The sequence below is a fragment of the Callorhinus ursinus genome, unplaced genomic scaffold (assembly GCF_003265705.2).
Source record: "Callorhinus ursinus isolate GAN/ISIS: 27379988/994484 unplaced genomic scaffold, GSC_fseal_2.0 scaffold35, whole genome shotgun sequence".
Lineage (NCBI taxonomy): Eukaryota > Metazoa > Chordata > Mammalia > Carnivora > Otariidae > Callorhinus > Callorhinus ursinus.
The window spans coordinates 6,036,566-6,050,950 of record NW_027397097.1 but is presented as its reverse complement, the minus strand read 5'-3'; the positions used below and the strand labels follow the sequence as shown (position 1 = coordinate 6,050,950).

Below are 14,385 nucleotides of genomic sequence, written 5' to 3'. Positions count from 1 at the left end.
TTTCGGCTCAGGTTGAGATCAATCAGGGTCCTGAGATCAAGCCCTGCGACAGGCTCCACGCTCAGCCTGGAATCCGCCTGAGATTATCTCTCCTTCTCCCTCTGCCCCTCCTGCTCGTTTTCTCTCCCTCTCTCTCTCTCAAATAAATAAATCTCTTTTCAAAAATCCAAAATTTATATATATTTATGTATATGTCATGAAATACTTGTCAGATAAAAGAACTAGAACAAACCAGTAGCTTCCAAACCAGTAGAGGGGAGAAGGGGAAAAAAAAAAAAAAACCTATCACCACCAAAAGAAGGCAAGAAATATAGGAGATGTAGAATAAAAAGCATTAAAAAGGATGGAAATAAATATGTATCAGTAATTACAGTAAATCAGTAATCAGAGAAAGACAGAAAATGCAACTGAATCTTACTGTAATAACTTTGTATGGTGACAAATGGCAACTACACTTTTCATGATAAGCATTTCATAATATATATAAATGTAAAATCACTACATTGTACACATGAAACTAATAAAATACTGCATGTCAACTATATACTTCAATTAAAAAAATCTTTCAAAGACAATAGATTTTTTTTAATGGGCAAAAAACACTTCACAAAAGCAGCTACGAATGTTCAAGAAACAATGAAAATGTGCTCAATATCTTTATTCATCAGGTAAATGATAATTAAAACCACAATGAGAGGGGCTCCTGGGTGGCTCAGTTGGTTAAGGCCCGCCTTCAGCTTGGGTCATGGTCTCAGGGTCCTGGGTTTGGGGCCCTCGATCAGGCTCCCTGCTCAACGGGGAGACTGCTTCTCTTCTCCCTCTGCCCCTCACTCTCCCTTTGCCCAATCCCCCTCCCCCGAGTGTGCTCTGTCTCTCTCTCTCAAATAAATAAATAAAATCTTTAAACACACATACACACACAGAATGAGATACCACTACACAGAGTCCAGGGTGGATAAAATTTCAAAAAGAGTAACAGCAAATATTGATGAGGATATAGAGCACCCAAAACTTCTATGATAAAATGATACATCGCTTTGGAAAAAAGTGTTGCAGTCCCTTAAAAAACTAACACAAACCAACTCTATAACCTGACCATTCCACTCCTAGGAATTTACCCAAGAAAGATGAAAATATATGTCCATGAAAAGATTTATATAAAAATGTTCATAGGTTTGGGGTGTCTGGGTGGCTCAGTCGTTAAGCATCTGCCTTCGGCTCAGGTCATGATCCCAGGGTCCTGGGATAGAGCCCCACATCGGGCTCCCTGCTCTGTGGGAAGCCTGCTTCTCCCTCTACCAGTCCTTCTGCTTGTGTTGCCTCTCTTGCTATGTCTCTCTCTGTCAAATAAATAAAATCTTTAAAAAAAAAATAAAATAAAAATGTTCATAGGTTTATTCATAATGGCCAAAAACTGGAAACAGTCCTGGTTTCCAGGAATAAGACAATGGATAAACAAACTATACTATATTCATACAGTGGAATACTCAGCAATAAAAAGAAACAAACTATTGGGGCACCTGGCTGGCTTGGCTGGTAGAGCATCTGACTCCTGGTCCTGGGACTGTGGGTTCGAGCCCCCCGTTGGGTGTGGAGATAACTTAAAAATAAAAAAATCTTTGGGGTGCCTGGGTGGCTCAGTCAGTTAAGCATCTGCCCTCAGCTCAGGTCATAATCCCAGGGTCCTGGGAACGAGCCCTGCATTGGGTTCCCTGATCAACAAGGAGCCTGCCTCTCCCTCTCCCTCTCCCTCTCCCATTCCCCCTGCTTGTGTTCTTTCACTCTCTTTGTCAAATAAAATAAATAAAATCTTAAAAAGAATTCAAAATTAAAAAATAAAATAAATCTTTAAAAGATTTGTTTAAATTTTAAAAATTAAAAAGGAACAAACTACTGATACAACAGCATGGTTAAATCTCATTTCTCAAAAGCATAAATCTTTTTTTTTTTTTTTGGTTTTTACTCAATTCTTACACAAGCATGAATCTTAAATGGATTAATAAAAATTTTAAATCTTTTCAATTTTAACTTTTAATACAGTAAATACCAAAAGATTTAACTCACAAAGCTCTTCAGGGTCCTCAATAATTTTCAAATGTATAAAGGAGGACATGAGACCAAAAAACGTGAGAACTTCTGATCTACTAAAAGTTGAATATGAGCATGCCCTACAATCTAACCATTACACTATTCAACAGATACACAAACTCTTAATTTGTGTACTAGAATATGTACAAGAGGGTTATAACATTTCTAATAGCAAAAACCTGAAAACAACATCCAATAACTGAAGAACGGATAAATCAATATATTCATACAGCAGAATTCTAAACAGGAAAAATAAATGAACTATATCTAAACCCATCAACAGAGATAATTCTTGGGAATATGGATTATACATATTTGGCCACAATGAGTGAAAAAAGCAAGCTGAAGAATAAACACACACAGTACAATTCCACTTAAATAAAATATAAAACAAGCAAACCTAAACAGTGTATTTTTAGAAATGCACAGGGTAAAAAGCTAGGAAATGATAAACACTAAATTAAGGATAGTGGTTATCTCTGGAGAAAAAAGAAGACGATGGGATGAGGGAAAGGCACAGAGGAGGCTAAAAGTTTAATGAATGCTCTTAACCACAGAACAGTCCTCCTTTATCAATGTCATAATTCTCTTCAATTGCCAAGCTTTAAGTTGGACGTTTTTTTTAAAGATTTTATTTGACAGAGAGAGAGAGCATGCACGCTCCATGACATATAAGTGAGGGGAGGGGCAGAGGGAGAGGGAGAAGCAGACTCCCTGCTGAGCAGGGAGCCCAAGACACAAGATGCGGGGCACAATCCCAGGACCCTGGGATCATGAGCTGAGCCGAAGGCAGACACTTAAGTAACTGAACCACCCAGGCACCCCTAAGTTGGACATTTCTAGAGTAGTGAAAGAACAGAGAACATCCATCTGATTGGCAAAACTAACTAAATGAACTCCAGTGATCAAATGGATTTCAGACAACAAAACCAGACTGTCCTCCTGTATGCTTTAAAAAGGGGGTGGGGATGGGTACCTGGGTGGCTCAGTTGGTTAAGCAACTGCCTTCGGCTCAGGTCGTGATCCTGGAGTCCCGGTATCAAGTCCCGCATCGGGCTCCCTGCTCGGCGGGGGGTCTGCTTCTCCCTCTGACCCTCTTCCCTCTCATGCTCTGTCTCTCATTCTCTCTCTCAAATGGATAAATAAAATCTTTAAGATAAATAAATAAGTAAATAAATAAATAAATAAAATAAAAAGGGGGTGGGGAGGGGGTGGAGGACGGATTGCTACCCAGCAGGTAAAATAGCCTCAAACCATATTTCATTTTGCGAAGACTACCTTACCTAGAATGTCTCCTTATCATTGTGTAGAAATAAATGAATTTCAGTCATAAAGTTTTTACAGCAGTATCAAGATCTTAACATGCACAATTTTATTTTTTTTAAAGATTTTATTTATTTATTTGAGAGAGAGAGAATGAGAGATAGAGAGCACGAGAGGGAAGAGGGTCAGAGGGAGAAGCAGACTCCCCGCCGAGCAGGGAGCCCGATGCGGGACTCGATCCCGGGACTCCAGGATCATGACCCGAGCTGAAGGCAGTCGCCCATCCAACTGAGCCACCCAGGCGCCCAACATGCACAATTTTAGAGTTCTGTTTTGTTTTGAGTCCATTCAGTCTTTCTTCTTGCTGTTAAATGCAGCTTGCTCTGAAAAGTTAAAGAACTTTAAGATGGAGTCCACATCTCTAATGAGTCAAAGATTTTTCCAGTCATGCAACTGAATTATTTCAACCTTAAAGTACTTATTGATTTTCATTGGGTAAAATGCCTCTTTTGAGTCTTATGAGTGCATTATAGGGATAAATAAAATGATGCTTATAAAAATTCTTTGAAATTCTCAGAGAGAGGGCCTATATTAAACTTTATTATTATTTTTATAGTTCTTTTTTTTTTGAAGATTTTATTTATTTTTCATGAAAGAGAGAGAGAGAGAGAGAGGCAGAGAGAGAAGCAGGCTCCCAAGGAGCAGGGAGCCTGACGCGGCACTCGATCCCAGGACTCTGGGATCATGACCTGAGCCGAAGGCAGACGCTTAACCATCTGAGCCACCCAGGCGCCCAAAACTTTATTATTATTTTTAAAGTTTCATCCTCTAAGAATAAAATGTATGGTGTAATTTGGCATACTCTGAGTCTACACAACAGGAAATCAAAATTGCTCAAAACTCAACTTTAGACTATTTAGAGGGACTATTACTCTCTCCCTCTATTTATTTATTGCTGAATAAAAACCACCTCCAAACTTCATGGCTTTAAAAAACAATTTATTATTATCTCTTATGGGAAGAATACAAACAATGAAAAGTGTACCAAAATATAAATGTAATACATAAACAGTCTGTTTTGCAAGAGTACAGTATACGCAAGGAAAGCAGGAATTATAGGGAGAAGGAGGAACACAGACTGAAGAGTTTAGAATACACTGGACCACACAATGAGTTAAAAAACTACGTTACTACCGGAAAGGCAAAAATTAAAGACACACCAAATGTTAGTGAGGGAATGGATGAAATGCTGTAAATGTAAAACACTACAACCACTTTGAGAAAAGGTCTGGCAGTTTCTAATAAAATTGAACACACAACTACCCTCTGACTCAGTTATTCCAATCCCGAGTATCTACCTATGAGAAATGAAAATATATATCCACAAGAAGACCTGTGCAAGAATGTTCATAGCAGCTTTATTTATGATTGCCAAAGCCTGAAAAAGCCAGGTGTTCAGCAATAGGAAAACCGATAAACTATGGTATATTGATATAATGGAATACTACTCAGCAATAAAAAGGAACTACCAAAACATGCAACAACATTGATGAAATCTCAAAAACCACATGCTGAGTGAAAGAAATCTTATACCAAACAGTAAAGACTGTATGATTCCACTTACATTCAGTTTTAGAACAGACGCATCTAATCTATGGTGGGGAGAAAAAAATCAGAACAGTGGCCACCCTAGAGAGAAAGGGAAGGTGGAGGTGAGGATTAACAGGGAAGGGGCATGAGGAACTTTCTTGATAGTAAAGTTCCATATTCTACTAGAGGTTTTGGTTACACAAATGTATGCATTTCTCAAAATACTGCGATTATACCATAAGATCTGTGCGTAACATCAAATATAAATTTTACATCCAAAAAACCCCACAAAGAATTGATCTTTAAGGGCGCCTCAGTGGCTCAGTCAGTTAAGCATCTGCCTTTAGCTCAGGTCATGATCCCAGAGTCCTAGGATCGAGTCCGCATCACGCTCCCTGCTCAGCGGGGAGTCTGCTTCTCCCTCTCCCTCTGTCCCTCCCTCCTGGTCGTGCTCTCTCTCTCTTTCTCAAATAAATAAAATCTTCAAAAAAAAGAACTGAACTTTGATGATATGCATGTTGAAGGATTTAGGGGAAAATGTACAGATGTCTGCAATTTACTTTGAAATGTATCAAAAAATAAAATTAATTGATAGAAGAATGGATAAATGGACAGACATGCAATAAAACAAGCAGAGGGGCGCCTGGGTGGCTCAGTCGGTTAAACAGCTGCCTTTGGCTCAGGTCATGATCCCAGGGTCCTGCTTCTCCCTCTCCCTCTGCCTGCCACTCTCCCTGCTTGTGCCCTCTCTGTCAAATAAATAAATAAGACCTTTAAGAAAAAAAGTGTAAAACAAGCATAATAAAATGTTAAAATAGAATCTAGGCAATAGGTGAACAGATATCCACTGCAAAATTCTTGCTGTTGTGAAAATATTCATTAAAAAAAAAAAAGAAGGGGTTTTCATGCCATGTTAGAATTTGGCCTTTATCCTTCAGCAGTTAATAGAAAGTCCTCGAAGGGAGGGGTACCTGGATGACTCCGTATGTTAAGCGTCTGACTCCTAATTTTGGCTCAGGTCACAATCTCAGGATTGTGAGATCAAGCCCCGCGCCGGGCTCCGCACTCAGTCAAGAGTCTGCTTGTCTCTCTCCCTCTGCTCCTTCCCCCTCTTGCACACGTGCGTGCTCTCTCTCTCTCAAATGACTAATCTTTAAAAAAAAAAAAAAAAAAAGTGCTCCAAGGGAAACAGAAGTACCTAACTCTGTAAGGAGTAATCACTAAGGCTTGAAGAGGTATCCACTGAGAGAATGTAGCTACAAATGACAAGGGAACATCATGTGCAAAAGCAATCCCACTGAAAACATCTAAAAATTCTGGTATATTCTCAATATATTCAAACAAATGAAAGAAAGAATGAAAGGGAGGGAAGGAAAGAATGAAAGGGAGAAAAAGAAAACAGAGGAAAGGTCCGTTAAAGTGAGGAGTCAAGTAAGTCAAGGGGGAAACCTCCCCCAAAAAAGTTTAACCTTCCCCCCACCCTCCCCAAACTCAGTGTTTGCTCGTAAGGCCTTTCAACTGACTGGATGAGGCCCACCCACATCACTGAGAGTAATCTTTACTTAAAGTCAACTGATTGTAGATGTTGACCACATTTATAAAATACCTTCACAGAAACACCTAGATTAGTATTTGATTAAATTAATGGATACAACAGCCTAGCCAAGTTCACACATAAAACTAACCATCACAGATGAGGAGGCCACAACTATAACACAGCATGATTTACTTTTTAGACTTATTTTGACTAGATTTCAATTCAACTAGTATTTATTGAGCACCTTGTATTTGCCAAGCACTTCACCTCACTGTGCACTTTCACGTGTATCTTGCCATTTAATTCTCATAACCCTCTTGCATATCATTATTCTAATGTTATAGAAAATAAACTGATACAAAGAATGATTAAGTGATTTGCCCAAAGTCACAACATTCAACTGAGCAAAGTTCAAATAGAAATCTTGATCCTGGCTCCAAGTCATTATACCATGAACTTTCCCTACAGTAAATATGTAGGACTTTTGTGTCACTATTAACTGCTTCTGGGCGCCTGGGTGGCTTAGTTGGTTAAGCGACTGCCTTCGGCTCAGGTCATGATCCCAGGCTCCTGAGATCGAGTCATCGGGCTCCCTGCTCAGCAGGGAGTCTGCTTCTCCCTCTGACCCTACCCCCTCTCATGCTTTCTCTATCTCATTCTCTCTCTCAAATAAATAAATAAAATATAAAAAAAAAAAGTTTTAACTGCTTCTGCTGTCTCTTTTGGGCTGTATCATTTTGCTGGGTCCTAAAATGTTTCTCCATGCCTCTACTTCTTTCAAAATGCTCTTCTGCACTACCTAAAACTCTCCAGGTCAGGTTTTTTTCCCCACTAATGGGGAAACAGTTGGCAAAGGGACAGGGTAAACCCAAAATCAAAGGAACAACTTAAAAATTTAACCTGAGATAATAATGCACTGGGCAAGACTTTCATTTTTTTAAAGATATTATTTATTTGTCAGAAAGAGAGAAAGAGAGGCAGGCAGAGGGAGAAGCAGGCTCCCTGTTGAGCAAGGAGCCCAATGCAGGACTAGATCCCAGGACCCTGTGATCATGACCCAAGCCGAAGGCAGACATTTAACCGACTGTGCCACCCAAGCGCCCCAAGACTTTCATTCAAATATTCACTATTCTATGTATTCTGCTTAGTAAAGTTCCCCAAATTACCATCTGAGGTATTCGTTCTTCTTATTTACCCATATACCAATTACTGTTCCATTAAAAAAAAAAATCTATCATTTCTTCCAACATGTGCTACCAAATGACAATTCTTCCTAGTTAATATCTTGGACAACACGGGTAAAAACTAAGTCAAGATGAGACTTCAAAATGCTCTTTGCCTTCAAGTATTACTAAGCTCTAATGACTAACTATAGACCTAAGTGGGAAAAGTGGCTTGAGGGGTGCCTCAGTGGTGCAGTCAGTTAAGCATCCAACTCTGAATGTCGGCTCAGGTCGTGATCTCCAGGTTGTGAGATCGAATCCAGCATCAGGCTCTGCACTCAGTGGAGAGTTTGCCTGAGATTCTCTCTGTCCCTCTCCCTCTGCCCCTCACTCTCTAAAAACTAAATAAGTAAATAAAATCTTTAAAAAAAAATCAAGGCAGGGGCACCTGGGTGGCTCAGTTGGTTAAGCGACTGCCTTCGGCTCAGGTCATGATCCTGGAGTCCCGGGATCGAGTCCCGCATCGGGCTCCCTGCTCAGCGGGGAGTCTGCTTCTCCCTCTGACCCTCTTCCCTCTCGTGCTCTCTATCTCTCATTCTCTCTCTCTCAAATAAATAAAAATAAAATCTTAAAAAAAAAAAATCAAGGCAAAAACTGTTGGTGATTATTCACTGCAGTCTGTTATTCAGTTCATGTACAGACAGCCAAGTGTGTAGCTGAGTTGCCTCCTTGTCTCCTGGTGATGAACGTATGTGACATTTTACAAAAATGAATAAGCAAAATAGGGAAAGAGCCAACAATGATGAAAGTGTATCAAAGAAACAAAAAGTGATAATATTGGAAGTGAAATTCCAATCAAACATAAACAAAGTTATCAAAGAAATAGCAGATAATGACAATGTTGATTGCTGCCATTCAAGGGACTCTAGATATACAGCCAGAGGAACTTAGCAAAGGCAAACTTATCAACATAAATGAAAAAAGTGGTTGTGAGAAAAGGATGAAGATGGACCGGAAGAAGTAACAACAGCAAAAAAAACTCTGCATTAGAAGAACTCTCAGAGATATTTCACAATATTGAAAGTGCAAAGAGTAAAATGTTGAAACTGAACCAAACTTAGAAAGGAGTATGACAATTCATGAAGGCATAGAAAAATTACTCATTCCATATCATATGTTATATGACAAGAAAGCCAGCACTGTTCAAACTACTCTTGATTAGTTCTTTCACAAAGAAATAACACATTTTAATTCTCAATGTTTTTAATGTTTTAAATTACAGTGTACTAAATAACAGTTTTGCTATTTTTTCATTTCTCTATATATGTTTATAACCAACAATAAGAGGGTTTATGGTGTTTGACAAAGAAATTTGAAGGTCACAGAACAATTGTAACTTTTCCCACTGATTAGTAAGACTACCTTGCCAGGTTTTAACTTGCATGGTCACTACCATAAAGAGTGAGGACCGTCTGTACCTATAACTTCTGCCACACCAAGGAACATATTATTTCACAATTATAATTAAGAGGAAAAAACTACATTTTCCCCTGTCCTTACAATCTGATCAAACAAAAAAGGAATTTGGAAAAAAAAAAAAAAAAGAAGAATTTGAACTGATCTTGGGTGATATTAAAAAGGCAGATTTTCAGGTATTTCAGTGACTCAGAACTGCTTCCACATCTGAACGTGCAATTCCAGAAACTCATCTTTTTATTATTCAAAATATACACAGCCTAGTGCTAAAAGATAGGATTCTTGAATAATTATTCAATCTGTCCTTGTGATAGTGTACTATTTCACCTGTCCTCATACCTTGCATGCAGGGACAAAACAATGAAAGTGTGACAGAATATGGCATATAGTAGCTTTAGAATCAGACCTCAACCTGAATACTATCTCTACACCACATTTTGCAGTCTTAGGTAAAAAAATCAAAGAGGGGCACCTGGGTGGCTCAGTCAGTTGAGCGACAGACTCTTGATTGCTTGAAATCGGCTCAGGTCATGATCTCAGGGTCTGAGACTGAGCACCCCCATTCCAAGCTCAACAGGGAGTCTGCTTAAGATTCTCTCTCTCCGGCGCCTGGGTGGCTCAGTTGGTTAAGTGACTGCCTTCGGCTCAGGTCATGATCCTGGAGTCCCGGGATCGAGTCCCACATCGGGCTCCCTGCTCAGCAGGGTGTCTGCTTCTCCCTCTGACCCTCTTCCCTCTCGTGCTCTCTTTCATTCTCTCTCTCTCTCGAATAAATAAAAATAAAATCTTTAAAAAAAAAAAAAGATTCTCTCTCCCTCCCCCTCTGCCCCTCCCCCATCCCCACATGCAAGTGAGCGATCACTTGATCTGTCTCTTTCGCTCTCTCTCTCTCTCTAAAATAATAAATCTTTAAAAGGAAAAAAAAGAAGATAGATGAAGTGCTTAGCAAACAGTGTGGTACACAGTAAGCACTTAGATATGGCTTTTATCTCCATTATTATCTTTAATAGTTCTATCATTAATGTAAATATAAGAATGATAAAACTACATTTTTTAAAAAAGATTTTTTATTTACTTATTTATTTGACAGAGAGAGAGACAGCGTGAGAGGGAACACAAGCAGGGGGAGTAGGAGAGGGAAAAGCAGGCTTCCCGCGGAGCAAAGAGCCTGATGCGGGGCTCAATCCTGGGCTTGATCCCAGGACCCTGAGATCATGACCTGAGCCGAAGGCAGACGCTTAACGACTGAGCCACCCAGGCGCCCCCTAAACACACCATTTTTCGAAGATCAAGTTCTCTTACTCCAAAATATGACAGATACCCACTGCCTCCTGGATAAGAAGACTTGAACTCAACTTCCTCCCAATAATTTTCTCCCAAGGTACATGCGCAAAGGACAACCAACATTCACTTACCCTCTTCTTGCACCCCCTGATTCCTATGTCAAAACCCTCCCTGCAGTCTGCTCAGTTTCCTCCTCTAAGGACGGTAAGACCAAAAGCCATTTCCCATTTCTCAGAGCTATCTGGAAGAACAGTAGTATCTTGCACTCTCATAGCTCACATGACTTAACTGTCAGTTTTCTCTTGATTCTAATCCTTGGTTCTAAACTAAGAGCCATTATTATCTATATCCACCCATAAATATGCAAAGGACCTAAAGGCCAACTAAAGCCAACCCCTTTTTTTTACTAAACAATTCTCCATAAAAAAATTCATGTGAGTTAGCTGAGCAATGTCTGTTTCAAAACTTTCAGTGACCTCTAGCTCTCCTCAATCCATCCTATGATTCTTTGGTTTAAAAGCTCCCTTATGTTGAAGCAAAATCTCTCCGCTTACAGTTAGTTTCCACCCATATACTCTAATTCCACATTCTAGCGAAATACAGAAAGTTTAACTGCTCTATATGACTGACAGCCCATCCAAAATTTGAAGACCCCTGAGTTTCTCTTTTCCATGTTATACACTTCCAATTCACAAAGCATGGTTTTAGGTCTCTTCCTCTCACGGACCTTCTCTGGACCACGTATGGGCTTGCCAACATGACCTAACAGCAAATTGGTATAGCGCTTCCTTGCCAACACTTGGGCTGCCAAGTAATTACACTACAAATGATCACTTTGCCCATATACTTCCATTACTGTGTAAAAAATTATTACCCTAAACTAGTAGTTCTGGATAAGTGACTCTCAGGATAAATCATGGTTTAAAAGGAATGGTTTAAAGTCTTGAACACTACTAAGAGTTCGGTGTGTTGTTTTTTTTTTTAATTTAGTCAATTACTGTGAAAACAATAAGGTAGGATCAGCTGGCATGAAACTCTTGCCTCTTTCTTACAAAGCCAAACAAATGCCTGGGGAAAGGACCCAACAATGGGTAGGTTAGCAAAGAGTTGCTTCCTGTCCTGAGAAAGTGGATCCAATTAAAAGAAGAAATAGCCATAAAAAAAACCCCTCTGTACTTTGTCAGAAGCAGATAGGTACCCGAAGAAGGATCAAACATTGTGCTCTCAAAACTTAACCAAAGTAAACTGCATTAAAAAAAAAAAAAAAAAAAAAAAAGTGGAAGATTTTTGCCTGTGCTCCCCTAGCCTGATGGAATAAGATCTGGTGAAACACACACCCACCCACCCAGGGGGAAACTGGGGCCTGTCAGGGGCAGCACCTGGAGAAGGATGTTCCCCGAGTCCTCAGAAGGTGCAATCAGTGGAAGCAGTGCCCTCAGATGAACCCTAACCCTTAGGTAGTCGTAAAGGAGGCAGAGTGGCGCAGGGACTTGGTCCCTTGCGCTCTTGAGAGCCTGGCACCTTCCCTGGAGGTGACCGAAGAGGTCCGGCGAGAACAGACAAAGAGGAAGGGAAAGATCTGGGAGTTTTCACGGTTGGGGTAAGACTAAGCTAGGACCTGTTCCTTTCTCCTGTGCCCTTAGGCCGAAGGTGGTGGCAGCGACAGTAGGAGCAGGTGTCCCGGGCCCTCATTCTAACGAGCAGAATCCTCCACTCTCCCAACCTCTCTTGGGCCGCCCCAGCCTGCCCCACTCCTCCCCTCCGACAGGAATTCCCATCCCACCCCTACCCTTCAGGCCTCCCCTCAGGTCCAGCGGGGGTTCCCCACTTCTCTCCCACTCCCCCAAACTCACCCCCCCCGCAAACCGTCCAGACCCCGGCACGCCTCACCCGACACACTGGATTCCCCCATCCGCTCCCCTCCTCAGCAGCCTCCCAGTCCTGCCCCCAGGCCAGGGCTCCCCACTCCACCTCCCCGGCCAGGCCTGGTGCCTCCCCTGGCGGCCAGGTCCGCCCTTCGCCTTCCTCACGCGGCGTCTCCCCTCAGACCGGCGCCCTGCCTCCCTGCCTCCCGCCTCAGGCCCGGGCGCTGGCGCCCGCACTCACAGAACTCGGCGATGTACCAGGTCACCGCGTAGTTCTCCTCGCACCAGTCCAGCGTGGACGTCGTGGGACCCCAGTAGCCCTCGCGGTCCGCGGCCGGAGCCATAGCGCACGCTGCCGCTGCCGCCGCCGCCGCCCAGGCGCTCCTCCGCTTGCTGCGCTCGGCTCGGCAGGCTCCCAGGCCGGCTTTGGCCCTGCTCGCGCGCTCACCGCAAGCCCTCCCCGAGGGGCGGAGCCGGCGCCGTCAGCGGCAGTGCCCGGCGGGGAGACCCCGCCCACCGGCGCCGCCAGGCCGCCCGAGCCGTGCCGGCGCCCCGCCCATCCCGAGGGCGCTGGGGTTTCCCTCGGCCCCCTTCTTCCCAGGGAAGGGGTGTGATCTGGCCACGGGGGCGATGGTTCCCCGGGCTGCCTGTCCCGGTCAGACACACCGCTGGCTGTAGGTCTGGGGCTCCTGATAAGCCTGAGGCTGTTCTCTGTCTGGACGTGTCTGAGCCTCTATCTCTGTGTCTGTGTGCGTGGTTTGATATTTAACTAGGGCGGGGTGGGGTGAAGCCTTCGACAAGCTCTGGCTTGATAAAACCTGTGCAAAGATGCACTTCTGTGTCTTCTTTTGAGGGCAGGCCTCAAACGGAGCCCGGAAACAGAACTCTCCCAGCCCCGGGGAATTCTAGGAAATAGTGATTTTCTGATAAAGGTATAGGTAAGTGTCTCCTGGGATCAAAGGGAAAGGGCAACAGCCCTGGAGGGAGAAAAAAAAAGGAGGGGAGTTGAAATCCTATAAAAGAATGCAGCCAAAGCACTAAAGCAGAGCTGCTTCAGTTTGGGCTTTCAATCCCAGAGGTTTCCACAGGCTACCTATAATTTTACTCTACTCTCCAGGCAACCAACAGCCTCCCCTACTTCCAGCCTCAAGACTAATACTACACTGCGCTGCCGGAGGGATCTTTAGAAAAAACACAAACGCAACCGTTCCTGCCCCTGTGTAGTGTTCAACTACACGAACTCTTCCCTAGCTCAGAATGTGCTGGGGCCATTCCCATCTCAGCCTTTGTCCCTGCTGTTCAGCTGGGACTGCCTTCCTCTCTTCATTTGGCTAACTCCCCCTGGCCCTTTAAAATCCAGCATCCTGGGAGCCTCGTGGCTCAGTCGGTTGAGCGGGTTGAGCATCTGCCTTCCGCTGGGGTCCTGATCCCAGAGTGCTCAGCGGGGAGTCTATTGCTATCTCTGCCCGCCGCTCCCCTGCTTATGCTCTCTCTCAAAAATAAATTAAATCTTTAAAAATAAAAAAATCCAGCTTCCTGAAGCACTTCCTAATTGTCACCCCCAAAAGCTCCCTTGCCTTTGTTCATACTCTCCAGTGATACATCCTGATAAGAAAGCTTGCTGTTCATTCTTTATGGTCAAGGCACCCAGGAACCAGTTTGACATAAAGATTATAGTTAAGGATGATACAATTGCTATTTTCTAAAGGAACTCGTCGGGGCGCCTGGGTGGCTCAGTTGTTGGTCGTCTGCCTTCCGCTCGGGTCATGATCCCAGGGTCCTGGGATGGAGTCCCACATCGGGAGCCCTGCTCAGCGGGAGGCCTGCTTCTCCCTCTCCCACTCCCCCTGCTTGTGTTCCCTCTCTAGCTGTGTCTCTCTCTGTCAAATAAATAAATAGAATCTTTAAAAAAAAATAATAAAGGAACTAGTCAGATAAGGTGCAATCACAGGTAAAAGAGAAAACAGGGGAGATGTGCCCACAGCGTCTGGGCAAAGTGACCCTAGCAGATGATAGATGCAAAATCTTTACTTTCAGGGTGCTGAACCTAGGAATAGAGGCAGTGTGTATTAATAGAAATAGCAGGATATCTGAAAATTTTCTTTCCAATAGCAGACAC

The 14,385-nt window shown here is 42.8% G+C and overlaps 1 protein-coding gene and 1 long non-coding RNA gene across 4 annotated transcripts in view; one reads left to right on the top strand and one right to left on the bottom strand.

The window, feature by feature from the left end:
• Window positions 1–12,721, bottom strand: part of ACER3 (alkaline ceramidase 3) — a 162,879-nt gene extending 150,158 nt beyond the window's left edge. Inside the window, exon 1 of one of the 3 annotated variants that reach the window (XM_025894282.2) lies at window positions 12,508–12,721. In XM_025894282.2, coding sequence (XP_025750067.1) covers window positions 12,508–12,610 — 103 coding nt within the window. In that variant the 5' untranslated portion in view covers window positions 12,611–12,721. The remainder of the gene's footprint in view (window positions 1–12,507) is intronic. The other 2 variants (XM_073879758.1, XM_073879757.1) reach the window with 2 other exon arrangements.
• Window positions 12,722–12,790: 69 nt separating this feature from the next.
• Window positions 12,791–13,750, top strand: LOC141370467 (uncharacterized). The gene is made up of 3 exons (XR_012374512.1): window positions 12,791–12,940; window positions 13,125–13,204; window positions 13,384–13,750. It is a non-coding gene; the product is annotated as an uncharacterized lncRNA (long non-coding RNA).
• Window positions 13,751–14,385: the final 635 nt, after the last annotated feature.